The following is a 13511-nucleotide window of genomic DNA, read 5'->3' on the forward strand; positions in this document are numbered from 1 at the left end:
GCTTACGCAGTAAATTGGCATAAAGTTTTCAGTTCAGTCCTTGTGTCTGCTGAGGCCGATATGTCTTTCACCATCTCAGTTTGCAATGCTGATTTCTGCTTCTTCAAAATGATGGACTTTAGGCAATGTCTGCTCAGTACTGTTTTCATAGCATCCCAGATTATGGCCTAAACTGGTTCAGTTCAAAATAGGCTATCAATTCTGTTTTTAGTCTGTTCCTAATTTCTGTATGTGTTAAGAGAGTTATTGGGAGGCACCAAAAGTGGGGTCTCGAGACCCCCTCTCATAGCGTTGAAATCAACGATGACTGAAGCATGGTCTGATTCATGTATGTGGATTATCAAATTGTTATTTTATCAGACAGGGATTTGAAAGAACTACATGATCTATTCTGAAATATTGTGGCTCAAGGATTAGAAAGAATGATCTCTTAGGGTCAGATTATAGAGCCACCATGCATCTAATAAACCATTGCCACAGAGTACTGCTGGTAGGAATGTTGAAGACTGCCATTTACTGGGACCAGCCATACTACTATCCACTCAAGGGAACATAACTTCACTGAAGTTCCCTCTCTTGATGAGACAACCCACCTTAAATTTGTCCAACTCTTTAAACTCCTTTTGGCCATTGTTTGGAAACTATATTGAACCCAGTGTGCATCTTCTGGTGAGCCTTGGATAAAAAATATAGTGTCCTTATATCAGATGTTACAAAAATAAGCATTTTTTAGCTAACCATACTGCCTGTTCCATTAGCTTTGGAGGAGCCATGTGAACAGTGTTGTTTTACAATCCATTACGTGTGTGTGTTTGATTATGGATTGTAGTTTTTTTAAAAAAAAATTATTAGTATAAGTCACTCTAGTTAATAAGAATGCATTAGATGGGAGGTTATAAATATGTGAATGAAATATTGCATAAATAGCCTTGTCATTTTGCAGTATGAAAGAAAATACACTCTTGTTGAATATTTTAATGCAAGCACTTTACACACTTTAAATCAATATGCCCCCATGCACGGAAACAACATCTGCTCAACATTCCATGTTGCCACTTTTTTCTTTTCATGGCAGGTAACAATCATTTCATTTAAAGACCCCTTGGTTTTCAGCATTCATGGTGACTCTGGCTAGCAGCCTTAAAATCTGATGCAATGCTTCTTAGTCACTTGTGAGAATCTTCAGCACAGTTGCGACATATGCATCGTCAGGGGGTGGTTTCCTTTGGCTTCCAGGCTGCAGGAACCTCTTTATGGTGGGAAGATTGCTCACCTTTGCTTTGAAAGCCTAGGGCAAAAATAAAAAAACAAAACAAAACAAAACAAAGAAGTGTGTATATTTTGTGTGTGTGTGTGTGTGTGTGTGTAGATAGATAGATAGATAGATAATAGATAGAGATGATAGATAGATGATTGATTGATTGATTGATAGATAGATGAAAGATGATAGATAGATAGATGATAGATAGATAGATGATAGATAGATAGATAGATAGATAGATAGATGATAGATAGATAGATGATAGATAGATGATAGATAGATAGATAGATGATAGATAGATAGATAGATAGATAGATGATAGATAGATAGATAGATAGATGATAGATGATAGATAGATAGATGATAGATAGATAGATGATAGATAGATAGATAGATGATAGACAGATAGATATAGATAGATAGATAGATAGATAGATAGAGATGATAGCATCAGAATAGCTCACAGTGTATAGACTAACATCCTTCTACAGGATATTTGACAATACATCCTGAAGAGTTATTTAGTAAGGAATTATGCCAATATACGTTAACCAACCATCAGAAAGAGAGACTCATTGTCCTGCACATAAAAAGCTAATATCTGATCCACATAGTCTGATTGCTGCTTCCCCCTGAATGGATCCCACTCTGTGGCGCTAACATCTAAATGTGGCAAACAGGTTCACTCCTATTATATGGAAAACAGATGCTGGAATCAGCTGCATAGGTAGAAGCCTCTTGGCATTGCTGGAGCTATGTGGGGATTTCCCTAGGGTACATCTTATTGGGTACATGTTTTTCCTCAATCCCCAACTTCCCATTTCTTGTAAGGATGGGGGAGAAATTTGGTTTGATTTGCATTTTATGAAGAAAGTGCATGATTCATATTTCATGAAACAGGAAACTGAAGCACAGCTATCCTTAAACATTTGCACTTCCCTGCATTTTGCTCCCCAGTTAACCTTTTCCACAAAAATGTATATTAGGAGAAAGGGCACAAAAATCTCCTAAAAGTGAAAATGACTTCCCACAAATGATTTATATTAGGGGAAATTACTTGCAAAGGTTAAGCTAAATTGGATATAATAATTGGTTCCCCTGTCTGAAATCATGGAGAAATGGCCATTCGGTGTAGAGAATACTGAGCTGGATGTTCTGACTTCCTATGAGGCAGCTTTCTAGAATCAATTGCCCAGAAAGGGAATCATTATAGTCCCTTAACTATAGCTTAACCTTAACTGAACTCTATGAACCTCAGTCCAGAAGTCTGAACAAACACATTCTGAAATATAATGAGAGCAGAATTCTGCACGATGCACTCTCCCAACAGTTTACCTGCAGTTGAGGGAAGGATTCAAGAACCTCCGCTTTCTTCTCCTCTACCATTAAGATTGCCTCAAGCACCTGTACGTCTGCCCAGCTGAGGCAATTGCCAACAAGAAACTCTTTTCCAGCCTGTTTCAGGGCCTAGAAAACAACAATAAAGAATGTGCTTGGTTTGGGTAAAATGTACTCTCTTACCTTAAAATGCACCGTATTTTTCGCTCTATAAGACGCACCAAACCATAAGACGCACTTAGTTTTTGGAGGAGGAAAAGAAGAAAAAAAATATTCTGAATATCAGAAGCCAGAACAGCAAGAGGGATTGCTGTGCAGCGAAAGCAGCGATCCCTCTTCCTGTTCTGGCTTCTGGGATAGCTGCACAGCCTGCATTCGCTCCATAAGACGCAAACACATTTCCCCTTACTTTTAAGGAGGGAAAAAGTGGGTCTTATAGAGCAAAAAATACGGTACTTTTAACTGCTGAGAAATTTTGGGACAGTGTGGGACATTTGGGGGACTTAAATTTAAATGTTCTATAAGCCACATAAGATGATAACCACTCTGAGCACCTTTAATAAACTAACACTGAGAGGGCCCAGCACACATTGTGTGTGTGTCACATCGTTCGTACAATGCATGTTGTCACATGACATCACAACGTCTGGAGGAGGCCAAGTGCTCCGGAGAAGCTGGCCACTGAAGGTACGATGCATGCTGGGCCCCCTCAACATTGGCCCCTTTCCAAAAAATATTGAGGGGGTCCAAAACTCATCGGCCCCCTAGAGTTGGTGCACCTGGCCCCCAGGAATTTTTGGGAGAAGGCACGACTGTTTAAAGTTGCACAATGCTGCCTTAATTGTATAGCACAGATGAAGCCTCACTCTATATTCAAAGAAATCTCAGGACATAGTAAAACCTGTCTGATATCTTCTAAGAGCTATGAAAAATATGACCTGTGCCATTAGTCCAAGTCATCATTCTCCAATGAGGAACCTTCCAGATATTGTTTGGCTACAGCTCCCAACATCTTTGACCATTGGTGATGATGGCAGAGGCTGATGGGAATTGTAGTCCAAAACTTCTGGAGGACACAGGGAAGGTGCAGGCTGATCCCAAGTAGCTCATCTTTGGGTTCCCCATCCCTGATGTAGCTACAAATAGGAATCTTTGGTGCCATACCTTTTCGTAGACTGGAAAGTACCTGGTAGTGGCCTTCTCAAGGATGGAAGTAAGCTGCTTCTCCTTTTGCTCAGGTGGAGAAAAGGGATACATCAGAATCATCCCCATCAGGTCCATGGTTCCTTCCACATACATGTCAATGCTGTGAGGACAAGGCAGGCATAGGTAAAGAAAATTCATCTGTTAAATTGAACTTATTGGGAAAATAGGAACATAAAAATGGGAGGTGGGTCTAGCTCATGTGGCCTGTCGATCTATCCTCATGTATTATTTCAGTGTTTAGGGGTTATCTGAACCACCTTAGAAAGAGAGAACTGGAAGTTTCTAAGCAGAATTACCGTATTTTTCGCTCTATAAGACACACTTCCCCCTTCCTAAAAAGTAAGGGGAAATGTGTGTGCGTCTTATGGAGAGAATGCAGGCTGCGCAGCTACTGCTGCGCTCAGGAGGCTTTGCGTTGCTTTCGCTGAAGCCAGGAGAGCAGGAGGGATCACTGCTTTTGCTGTGCAGCGATCCCTCTTGCTGTTCTGACTTTGCTTCGCTGGAGAGGCGCTGCACAGCTTTCCCTATCTGCTTCTGTTTCTCCTCCCGCTTTGCTGGAGAGGCACTGCACAGAGAGGGAGAGAATATTTTTTTTCTTGTTTTCTTCCTCTAAAACTAGGTGTGTCTTATGGTTGGGCGCATCTTATAGAGCGAAAAATACGGTAGCTGAGCCTGGGAGTGCTACTTTAGGAGGAGGAGAACTGCACAAATAGCTGCCTAGGGACTTGTTACCGGCTGATGAAAAGACTCTTTGCTTCCAGTGTGTCCCACCTGTAGATATGTAAATAATGCTATTATTTACAAAGGCACCATCAGTCTCCAGGGTTCTCCCTCTGTCATCCAAAAGGAAGCCAAATTCTACTCGTTGACATGCCAAAGTGAAACCACATAATTGTAGGTTGTTTGGGTTGTCGAAGAAGAAGAAGTGCCCTTTTGCCCATTGATTTCAGTGGATCTATCCTGAGTGTGATCAACATTGGACATCACCCATAATATGTAACATGCAGGACAAACACATGCACACATGTATGGGTTGGGCATTAGAACAAGTTAGACACCAAACCAGCAGCCCAAATCTTCAAGAATATCTTTTCCCTGGCCTCTCACAGCTTTTTTCTCTTTCCTAGGCAATGCAGATTTATGAGCATGTGCAAATACTGCCACTAGAGTCTTTTAATGCAGCTATCAAGTACAGTATGGTGAATCATGATAAGTACTATGCTCTTTCTTTCAGGTCCTTCCCATGGAGGTTATATTTCCCCGCGATGTAGTTGAGGATGGCCTTGGTCTGGACCAGCTTCAGCCCATCCATCTCGACCAGAGGGACTTGATCAAACAGCAAGTATCCATCTTTAGGAAAGCAAAGGAAAAAGCCAAAACAAAGTCATTGATCGGTCCAAAATGGTTATTCTGTGAGATTAAAGAAATGTGGCAAGATTCTGCCACAGTGAAGCACTTTCAGAGCTAGCATGTGGCCTCACTTTCTGCCAGAAAGCAAACAGCCAAGCGAAATTTTGATCAAGTAGTCAATCTACTATCATTTTGCAACACGTCTCATACTCTGAATGCGTCGGTACCTTCCAAATAGACTGGAGGCTCTTCCAGGATCAGAGAAGAAAAGCTAGCTTCTCCCTGCTATTATGACCAATGAGTCCAACATTCGACACATTGAATAAGCTCTCCTATCTTTCCCTGGTGCCATCAAGCTCACAACTTGAGATAGAAAACCACAACACATTTTTTACATGGTTTGCAAGGATGGGAAAAATCAGCTCAGCATAGATACAAAGTGCTGTGCAAGGACCACAGCATTAGTTCTGCAGAGAAACCAACCCCTTTTGGCTCCTCCTTTCCCTGATGTGTTTCTCCCTCCCCCCAGCTGGCTTCTATAAGTAACGTGATGGTGTTTGTTTTTGCTTATTTTCCTCTTCTCTGCCCAACACCTTTTCCTTTTGAGTCATGTCTTTTAGACTGTTAGCCTGAGAGCAGGAACTGCCTTGTTTCTGGGAAGCTTTTTGGCTAAAAAGCAGGGTAACAATGCTTAAAACAATTAAAAGGCTTAGGTAAAAAAAAGGTAAAGGTAAAGGAGCCCTGAACGATCAAGTCCAGTCAAAGGCAACTATGCGGTTGCAGCGTTCACCTCACTTTCAGGCCAAGGGAGCTGGCGTTTGTTCACAGACAGCTTTCCAGTTCATGTGGCCAGCAGGACTAAACTGTTTCTGGTGCAACGGAACACCGTGACAGAAACCAGAGTGCACAGAAACGCTGTTTACCTTCCTGTTGCAGAGGTACCTATTTATCTACTTGCACTGGTGTGCTTTAAAACTGCTAGGTTGGCCGGAGCTTGAACAGAGCAATGGAAGCTTACCCTGTTGCGGGGATTCGAATTGCCGACCTTCTGATCGGCAAGCCCAAGAAAAGATTGCTGAGTAGTAAACTTTATATCCCAGGCCCTGTTTTAAATATGATTCAAACCTCCAGCCTCCCATGGGTTCTGAGAATCAACCACATCTGGACAGATTTCTACATGCTCAGGTCATTTTAATGTCAGACCCTGGGGCCATTTTATAATCTACCACCCCCAAAGAATACACCACGCAAAATAAAAGGAAATAAATAAACTAATTGTTCCAAGGATAGCCTGTCCTATAAACCAGGTACTCAAGCCCATCTATAATTGCCTTCAAGGAAGAAACTGTATATTGTAGCCTAGATTATATAACATGCAATAAAATTAGAAAGATCTTTTGCACTGAGGAATGTTACACATTTTGGGGAAAATATGAATTATGTTTCCCTCCATCCAGATCTCCAATAATGCATGTTGTATTTGCCATCTACATGACACACTAATGACACACATTTGGGCATCTGTTGTTTATTGTGTGGGGCAGAAAGGCAGGATAGAAATATTTTAAAATATATTCCTATCAATATAGATTTTACATTTACATTTTATATGCGGGAAATATAGAGGGAGAAGGGGCAATGGCATGATTTGTGCTTTATGTGCAAAAACACCCTTGGTTGGAGCAAAAGAGATTTTACTTCTTTTGCTGCTTATTGCATGCAGGCCTTCCACCTTTGTCTTTGGTAAACATTTTGTGGTTTCAGAAATATCCATGGGTAGAAAAAACGCTGCTCACTTGTCTGGGCTTAAGCCCCACTGAATTTAGTGAGGTTCCCCTCTGAATAGGCATATATAGGTTTGCACCATGAGTTTACCTTTGATTAACTTCAAATACTGTTCTCTTGTTTTCAAAAACGTTTCTTCAAACTGGAAAAAAGACAGGAAAACAGATCAAGTTATTTTCATTCCTATGTCATGCCAGTTCTTTTTATTGCATAAAGTTACTACGTGGCTCTTCTGTAGAGACAGAAATAGCTAAAAGTGTGAGCTGTGAATTGGGAAATCTCCTGTTCAAAGCTCTGAGCACACAATTGTGCAAATTTCTGGTGTGAGGGGAGTTTTCCAAACAGAAGCAACCAACCTCCACTCCAGCTGCTGCTAAGAGCCACCTGATGGATTCCATTCTTCCTCTGCCTTCAAAGTATGTCAGTTTTAGTTTCCCAGACATATTTCTAAGCTGGTGGTTTCCTGATGAGTGCCATTTAATGGGGAGAAGAAAAAGTTTAATTAAATATAAACCAGCAATTGTGTATGCAACCACGCAGGTACAATTTTGCAGAACAGCTCAATTAGGTGGAGCAAAATGATGAGAATATGTATTATGAATTTTATTAAATGTTACAAAAAAATGAATAGAATATGCATTATGAAAGGCTGAGCATTACTGTGGTTACAACAGGAAAAGGATCTAGAAGGATTGTCTGATTTCCAAAGACTGCAGTCCCAAGCACACTTAAGGAGCAAACGAACTTCAGCGAACACAGTTGAACTCACACCTGAGTTAAAACATGCTTAGGCTCGTGCTGATTTCCAGGCATGCGGAATGGTACAATTCCTGGATGTCAGCCTGGAGGCGAAAGTCAGCGTCTACACAATTTCTAGTTTTCTCATCCCCTTCAGCACATAAACATGCTGTGCGTGCCTCCCATTATTCCCACCCAGCTTTCCCCCTCCACTCATTCAAGGCACACGAGTGAGCTCTTGTTCTTTAGCAGGGTGGATTGGATTACAATAGGCATGCACAGGCCTCCAGTTCCTCAGTGGTGTGGCTTACTGAGTGCATAAAAAGGTAAAGGGACCCCTGACCATTAGGTCCAGTCGTGACCAACTCTGGGGTTGCAGTGCTCATCTCGCTTTATTGGCCGGCGTACAGCTTCCAGGTCATGTGGTCAGCATGACTAAGCTGCTTCTGGCGAACCAGAGCAGCGCACGGAAACGCTGTTTACCTTCCCGCCGGAGCGGTACCTATTTATCTACTTGCACTTTGATGTGCTTTCAAACTGCTATGTTGGCAGGAGCAGGGACCGAGCAACGGGAGCTCACCCCGTCACGGGGATTCGAACCGCCAACCTTCTGATTGGCAAGTCCTAGGCTCTGTGGTTTAACCCACAGCGCCACCCGCGTCCCTTACTGAGTGCATAGCTACCCACAAAACTCACCACAATATAATAGGTACGTTAGGATGGAACTTGGGCTCCATTCAAGCAGCTCTTTCTTCCACTGTCCCAACATTTCTTTACCTGATAATGTCCATGTTTTTTGTGATCTTCCATAGGGTGTAAAAGCCACTTCTTGAAAACTAGCACAATTTAGCTGATGATCAGTGCTCATTTCCATGTCAATTACTTCCAGGGGAAAAACAACAACCCAGAATTTCACATGATGAAATTTGGAGCAGCATTCTAGCATACAGCTTCCCTCCACTATTTAAAATTTAGCACACATGGTGATATATCAATCAAAAAGCCACAGTTACACAATGGAACAGGTAATGCAGTAAAAAGGAAACCTTAGAATCTAGGATAGAAGCGCTAGCATTATAATCAGGAAAACAAATGCAGTAATCCCGCAATCTGAATGTGCCCCTGCTTGAGTCTCCATCCTCCTAAATCCAGTTCATTGAAGAATGGTTCAACAAGCCATTGTTTACTGGCTGAATAATGAGCAATGTGTGTGTGCAATGAGCATTCACTCCTCTTTTCACATGTCCAGCTTCAGTGCTTACATCCTGGCTAGTTAAACCACATTTGCCATGAGGTCTGAACTGGGAAACTATGCTTTAATTTCTGTTTGCAAAACTCAATATGAAACCAGGATAGTTTCTCAGCTCAAGATCATTATGTCTGACTGAGCCAGGTGATCCTGCTTTTCGAGGCAATACCTGACACCAAGGGCAGGAGAGAAGCAATGTTATAGTTACTAGGAAGTAACTCAACCTAAGCCGAGTTATGGGCATTAGTGCTCAAAGGTTTAAAGCAAACACTCAAATTTCAATTGTTGTCAAAAAATGGATGGATTGGACGGTGCTATAAGATCAGTGTTCTGTAAACAATGCATAGCTCAAAAGCTCTTTTTCAGCCTTGGCAGCGTATATTTTAAGACTGGGATGAAATCCACAGCACATCAGAGATGTTGAATATAATTGCAAGGGGGGGGGAGTAAATAACTTTCTGGAAACTTGGGACTTGTTAAGATCCAGATCCTGTATGCTGGCTGCAAAAATTGCACATGTAAATATGTCAAGTATTTGTTTCATTCTAATTAATAAGGTGATCTAATTATTTCACCTGAAATAAATACCTCCCCTTTAGCTGTTTTCACAAGCTGATGCCTTCATGGCAGATCATGAGATGCAGAGGTTTTAGCAATTGGACCAGGATGGGTGATGGGAGGACAATTAAATTTTCCAGCTGGAGACAACTGAAAGGGGGAAAGGGTATTGCCTTGAGGGTTATTATCAGGGATCATTCGCCTATAGCAGGAAAGTGTTGGCCCACATTTTAAAAATTCCAAAATCCATCTTAGCACAATACCTTTATTAGGCCAACCAAAATGTCACAAAATAGTGTGCAAAATTTCTTGTTCTCTGGAACCCTTTATCTGCCTAGTTGGCCAACTAAGCAGGGCAGAGGGAAGCCCAATAGTTTGGCTCTGCATGCCTGCATCTGTTAAGGAGCCTTCAGATGGAAGGTGGGAGAAGGTAACAGATATTCAAGTGATGCTCTGTCAGGAGCCGTGCAGGTTCCAGGTTTGCACAAGACCTATCAGGAGGGAGAAACACATCCACGCTTCTGCTTCTCCTGTGCCTAGAAAAGATGGGTCGGAGCGGTTTTCTCCTCCTTTCCCAGGGAAAACCCTCTCTTTGGCTCTAAACTGGGAAAAATGGGAGTCTACAGAAAACCAAAAGTGCCATTTGCTTAGATTGAGCTCTAAAGAGCAGTTTTCCCTATGGAAGGAGATGGGAGCAGCAGGAGGGACAAATCCGCTCCACTTCCCAGTGGGGAGGAGTTGCAGTGGACCGCATGGCCACCCACTCCCCACCGGGGACGGGGGACTTTGTCCCCCATTGCCTGGGGGATCCCGGCCACATCAGAGCCCGGCCAGCCAACCTGCTGTCCGGGGGGCCTGGTCGGGGCTGTTTAAACGGAGGGGCGAGCCAGAGGACTTCCTCTTTGGCTCGCTTCCTCAATCACCCGCCCTCCCTCCCTATTTTGCAGATTAGGCAATGGCCTTGCTATGGACTTTGGTTGGTTGCCTTGGTTGTCTGAGGGGCCTAGTAGGAATTTTCCCACTTGGCAAATTGGCACTGGCCACTTGGTTTTCGGCTACCTCGTAGCAATCATCACAACTTTGTTAGGGTTGCAGTTAGGCATTGTTTGACCTTGTGTGGGGGAGGGGAGGTGTGGCCATCACCTGCCCCTCCATGCTTAAGGGTATTCCATTAAAGGAACCCAGGGGTGTTGATCTAGTCTGAAGCCCGGCTGTGGGCTAGGGCCTTGACACGACCCCGACGGAAATACCAGGGGGAGCTTGAGTGGGTTCGCATCGACAGGGCTCCCCCTACCGGTGGCTTACGCTTACTGGACTTCCTGCACAATGGGCAGGAGTCAGATATGGTCAGGTCCAATCAATGCCTAAGCCAATACTGCTCACATTCTGTAATTTCAATAAAGTTGTGGCCCAAAATTTGCCCAATACATAAACCTAATATCCGTGTCCTTGTGTGAGTTATTTCCAATGAGGGGGTGGCTGCGGGGTCTCGACACGCAAGGGGAAATGTGGATAAGTTGAACTCCCATCTCTGGAAATGCAAAACCCAAGCATCTCCCTCCAGGTCTGACTCTCTCCCATGCCCAATGGAGGTTCCCTGGTAGGTGAGAAAGAGGAATAAAGAGAAACGGGGAAGACTTTAGACCAGGGGTGTCAAACTCAAATTCATTGGGGGCCGCATCAGCAGTTTGGCGCCGCTAGAGGGCAGACATTCTCTGGCTTGTAGGCTGCCACACATGCGCTGAAGAGGCGGCTTTCTTGTGTCAAAAAAAAAAGCGAGAATAAAAGGTGAAGGCTGGTGGCCGGCGGCGGCTACACGGGCCACATGACGAGGTCTGGCGGGCCGGATTTGGTCCGCAGGCCTTGTGTTTGACACCCGTGCTTTAGGCTAACAAAGGTGGGGTTTGAGTAATTCTTCCAAAGAAATGAGAAGATGAGGCGTTTTGCATTGGTGTGGTTCAGTGGTGGCCGTTTCTCAATATAGAAACAGGAAAGTGATGCCATCACCACTTCGTTTCGTGCACACAGATTCTGCAGTCTACACTATTCAAGTTATTTGGTGTGTACAAGTTGTTTTGGTGTGAGGCAGATACCAGCAGCAAAGCACCTTGTTCATATTTTCATGCAAAAACAACCCTGCTAAAGAGGCACTCTTCTGGGTACACTGCCTATCAGGAATCATCTGTACTGTCGGATAGGCTATCATTTTAACTGCACATGTTCCACTCTTATATTATCGACACTCAAGTTCATGCAAAGCTTGTCTGAGACCCAAGGCAGGAGTCTTGTTAGAATGTACAGTAATGAACACAAAGAGAAAAGCAGCTGGTCCCTGGTGCTCCCCCCCCAGCCATAGCCCCCCAATACCTGGGGCAAGTGTACCCTGCTGCTCTGTCCAGGCCTCTCTGCACCGAAGAGTATGCAGAAGAAAAGCAACATATTCTGGTTTGGGGGTTTTGTGTTTTGTTTTTTGCAATTTATATGGCCGTCAAATCAACAGGTGCTGTTGTATGCCTAAGCCAATCCTTAGCTTGAGGGATGTTTTGCAACAGATTAAAAGAAAAATATGCATAAAAAATAATATTTAAATACAGCGCGTGCGCACACACACACACACACACACATTTTTGTTAAAAAATGTTGTCTTGGAAGTAAGTGTCACTGGTATTTACTTCCAGGAAAGTGTGCTTAGGGAATCCCATTACAGAAATAAGCGCCATTGAATAAGTGCCATTACAGAAATAAGTGCCAGGGCAGTATGCTTAGAGATTACAGGCTTTGTTTTGCCCCTTCAGATGATGGTCGTTCATTCCTCACTGGCTACCCCCCCACCCGAAATGTATTTGCTCTATTAAAATAAGAGGCCCAACAATCTTCCCCTTCCCTCCAGCAACATAGTATGCAGCAAATCCATGTGAAATCCCCATTTCTCACAGCAAGAGGGAACGCTCTTCAACCTGTTGCTGTGCTTCGAAGCAAAACATAGAATCATAGAACTGTAGAGTTGGAAGGGACCACGAGGGTCATCTAGTCCAACCCTCTGCAGTGCAGGAATCTTTTGCCGAACATGGGGGTTGAACCCATCATGACTCTGAGATTGCTTTCATCTAACTGAACGTCAGCCACTCTTTATTATAGTATCCTTTAACCAACCCCACACTTTCACTTTTTGCCCTGGCTAATCCACCCCATGCTTTATTCCCACTTTCCTTGCTTTCATCAATTAAAATACAATTATTTATCCCCTCCTTCCTCATGCCAAAGGCAAAGTAAAATATTCTTGCATTGCTGCATGCTGCTTTCTGGGGTGAATATTTAACCCAATATCCACACAGCAGCTAATTTAAAGCCTCTTAGACCCCACTTAGCCTGTGAGCAAGTTCAACTGAACTCAATGGGGCTTACCTTTGAGTAGAACTGTATAGGACTGCACCTGTTAAGGCTGAAAAAGTTGCTTATTTCCAACTTCCAGTACTAACCTTTTGCAAAGCCGAACTTAGCTGATCTCTTTCTCCACACGCAGATAAATTGTGCCTTCAAAATCCATCAGTCCAGGAAACTCCACCTACTTTGGGGGAGTCTCTTCCTCTCGTCTTACCACTCAGTTAAAAAACAAAACAAAAAACAGAAACTTGGGCTTGTTTAACATTACTAAAGTTTTGTGGGCATGCACGAATAAACGATGTTCTATCTGAAACTGCTGTATTTACTGTTTTTTAAAGGTAGATCAAAATGTACAGTTTCACGCATTCAAAGCAGGTGAGAAAGGGTCCATTATGCTTTGCATTTGAGAGAATCCTGTGTACAGAGCTGCACATTTTTCATGGATTTACAATGCATGATATCTGCATTCATCACATGATGATCAAAGGCTTCACACTTACCTGGGAGAAAAGCTGTAAAATGCATTGGGGCTTGCTTCATTCTGAGCAAACAGTGCTTGGGATTGGAGTCCACATGACCTCATTGAGCAAAACGTGTCTTAATGGGTCCATTAAGGTATGAATCTACTATGATTCCAAAGGT

General features: G+C 43.1%; 1 protein-coding gene across 2 annotated transcripts; it reads right to left on the reverse strand.

Moving 5' to 3' along the window:
- Positions 1–960: 960 nt before the first annotated feature.
- On the reverse strand, positions 961–13070 carry LOC128410197 (glutathione S-transferase 3-like). Of its 2 annotated transcripts, none has more exons than XM_053381048.1 (7): positions 12965–13070; positions 7297–7403; positions 7031–7082; positions 5023–5155; positions 3764–3905; positions 2597–2728; positions 961–1288 (listed from the first exon to the last, which is right to left on the reverse strand). In XM_053381048.1, exons 2-7 carry the CDS (start codon positions 7381–7383, stop codon positions 1163–1165), a joined length of 672 nt encoding a protein of 223 aa, XP_053237023.1. In that variant the 5' UTR covers positions 7384–7403; positions 12965–13070; the 3' UTR covers positions 961–1162. The 2 variants fall into 2 exon arrangements, with proteins under 2 accessions (XP_053237023.1, XP_053237022.1); XM_053381047.1 differs by having other exon boundaries at positions 12891–13056.
- Positions 13071–13511: the final 441 nt, after the last annotated feature.

This window comes from Podarcis raffonei, chromosome 3, assembly GCF_027172205.1.
Source record: "Podarcis raffonei isolate rPodRaf1 chromosome 3, rPodRaf1.pri, whole genome shotgun sequence".
In the NCBI taxonomy this organism is placed as follows: Eukaryota; Metazoa; Chordata; class Lepidosauria; order Squamata; family Lacertidae; genus Podarcis; species Podarcis raffonei.

Coding starts and splice junctions, on each gene's coding strand:
- LOC128410197 (XM_053381048.1), bottom strand. CDS start 7,383: ATGTCTGGGAAACTAAAACTGACATACTTTGAAGGCAGAGGAAGAATG. Junction 5,156..7,030: donor GTATTTGAAGTTAATCAAAG/GTAAACTCATGG, acceptor GCTTTCCTAAAG/ATGGATACTTGCTGTTTGAT. Junction 3,906..5,022: donor GACCTGAAAGAAAGAGCATA/GTACTTATCATG, acceptor TTGTCCTCACAG/CATTGACATGTATGTGGAAG.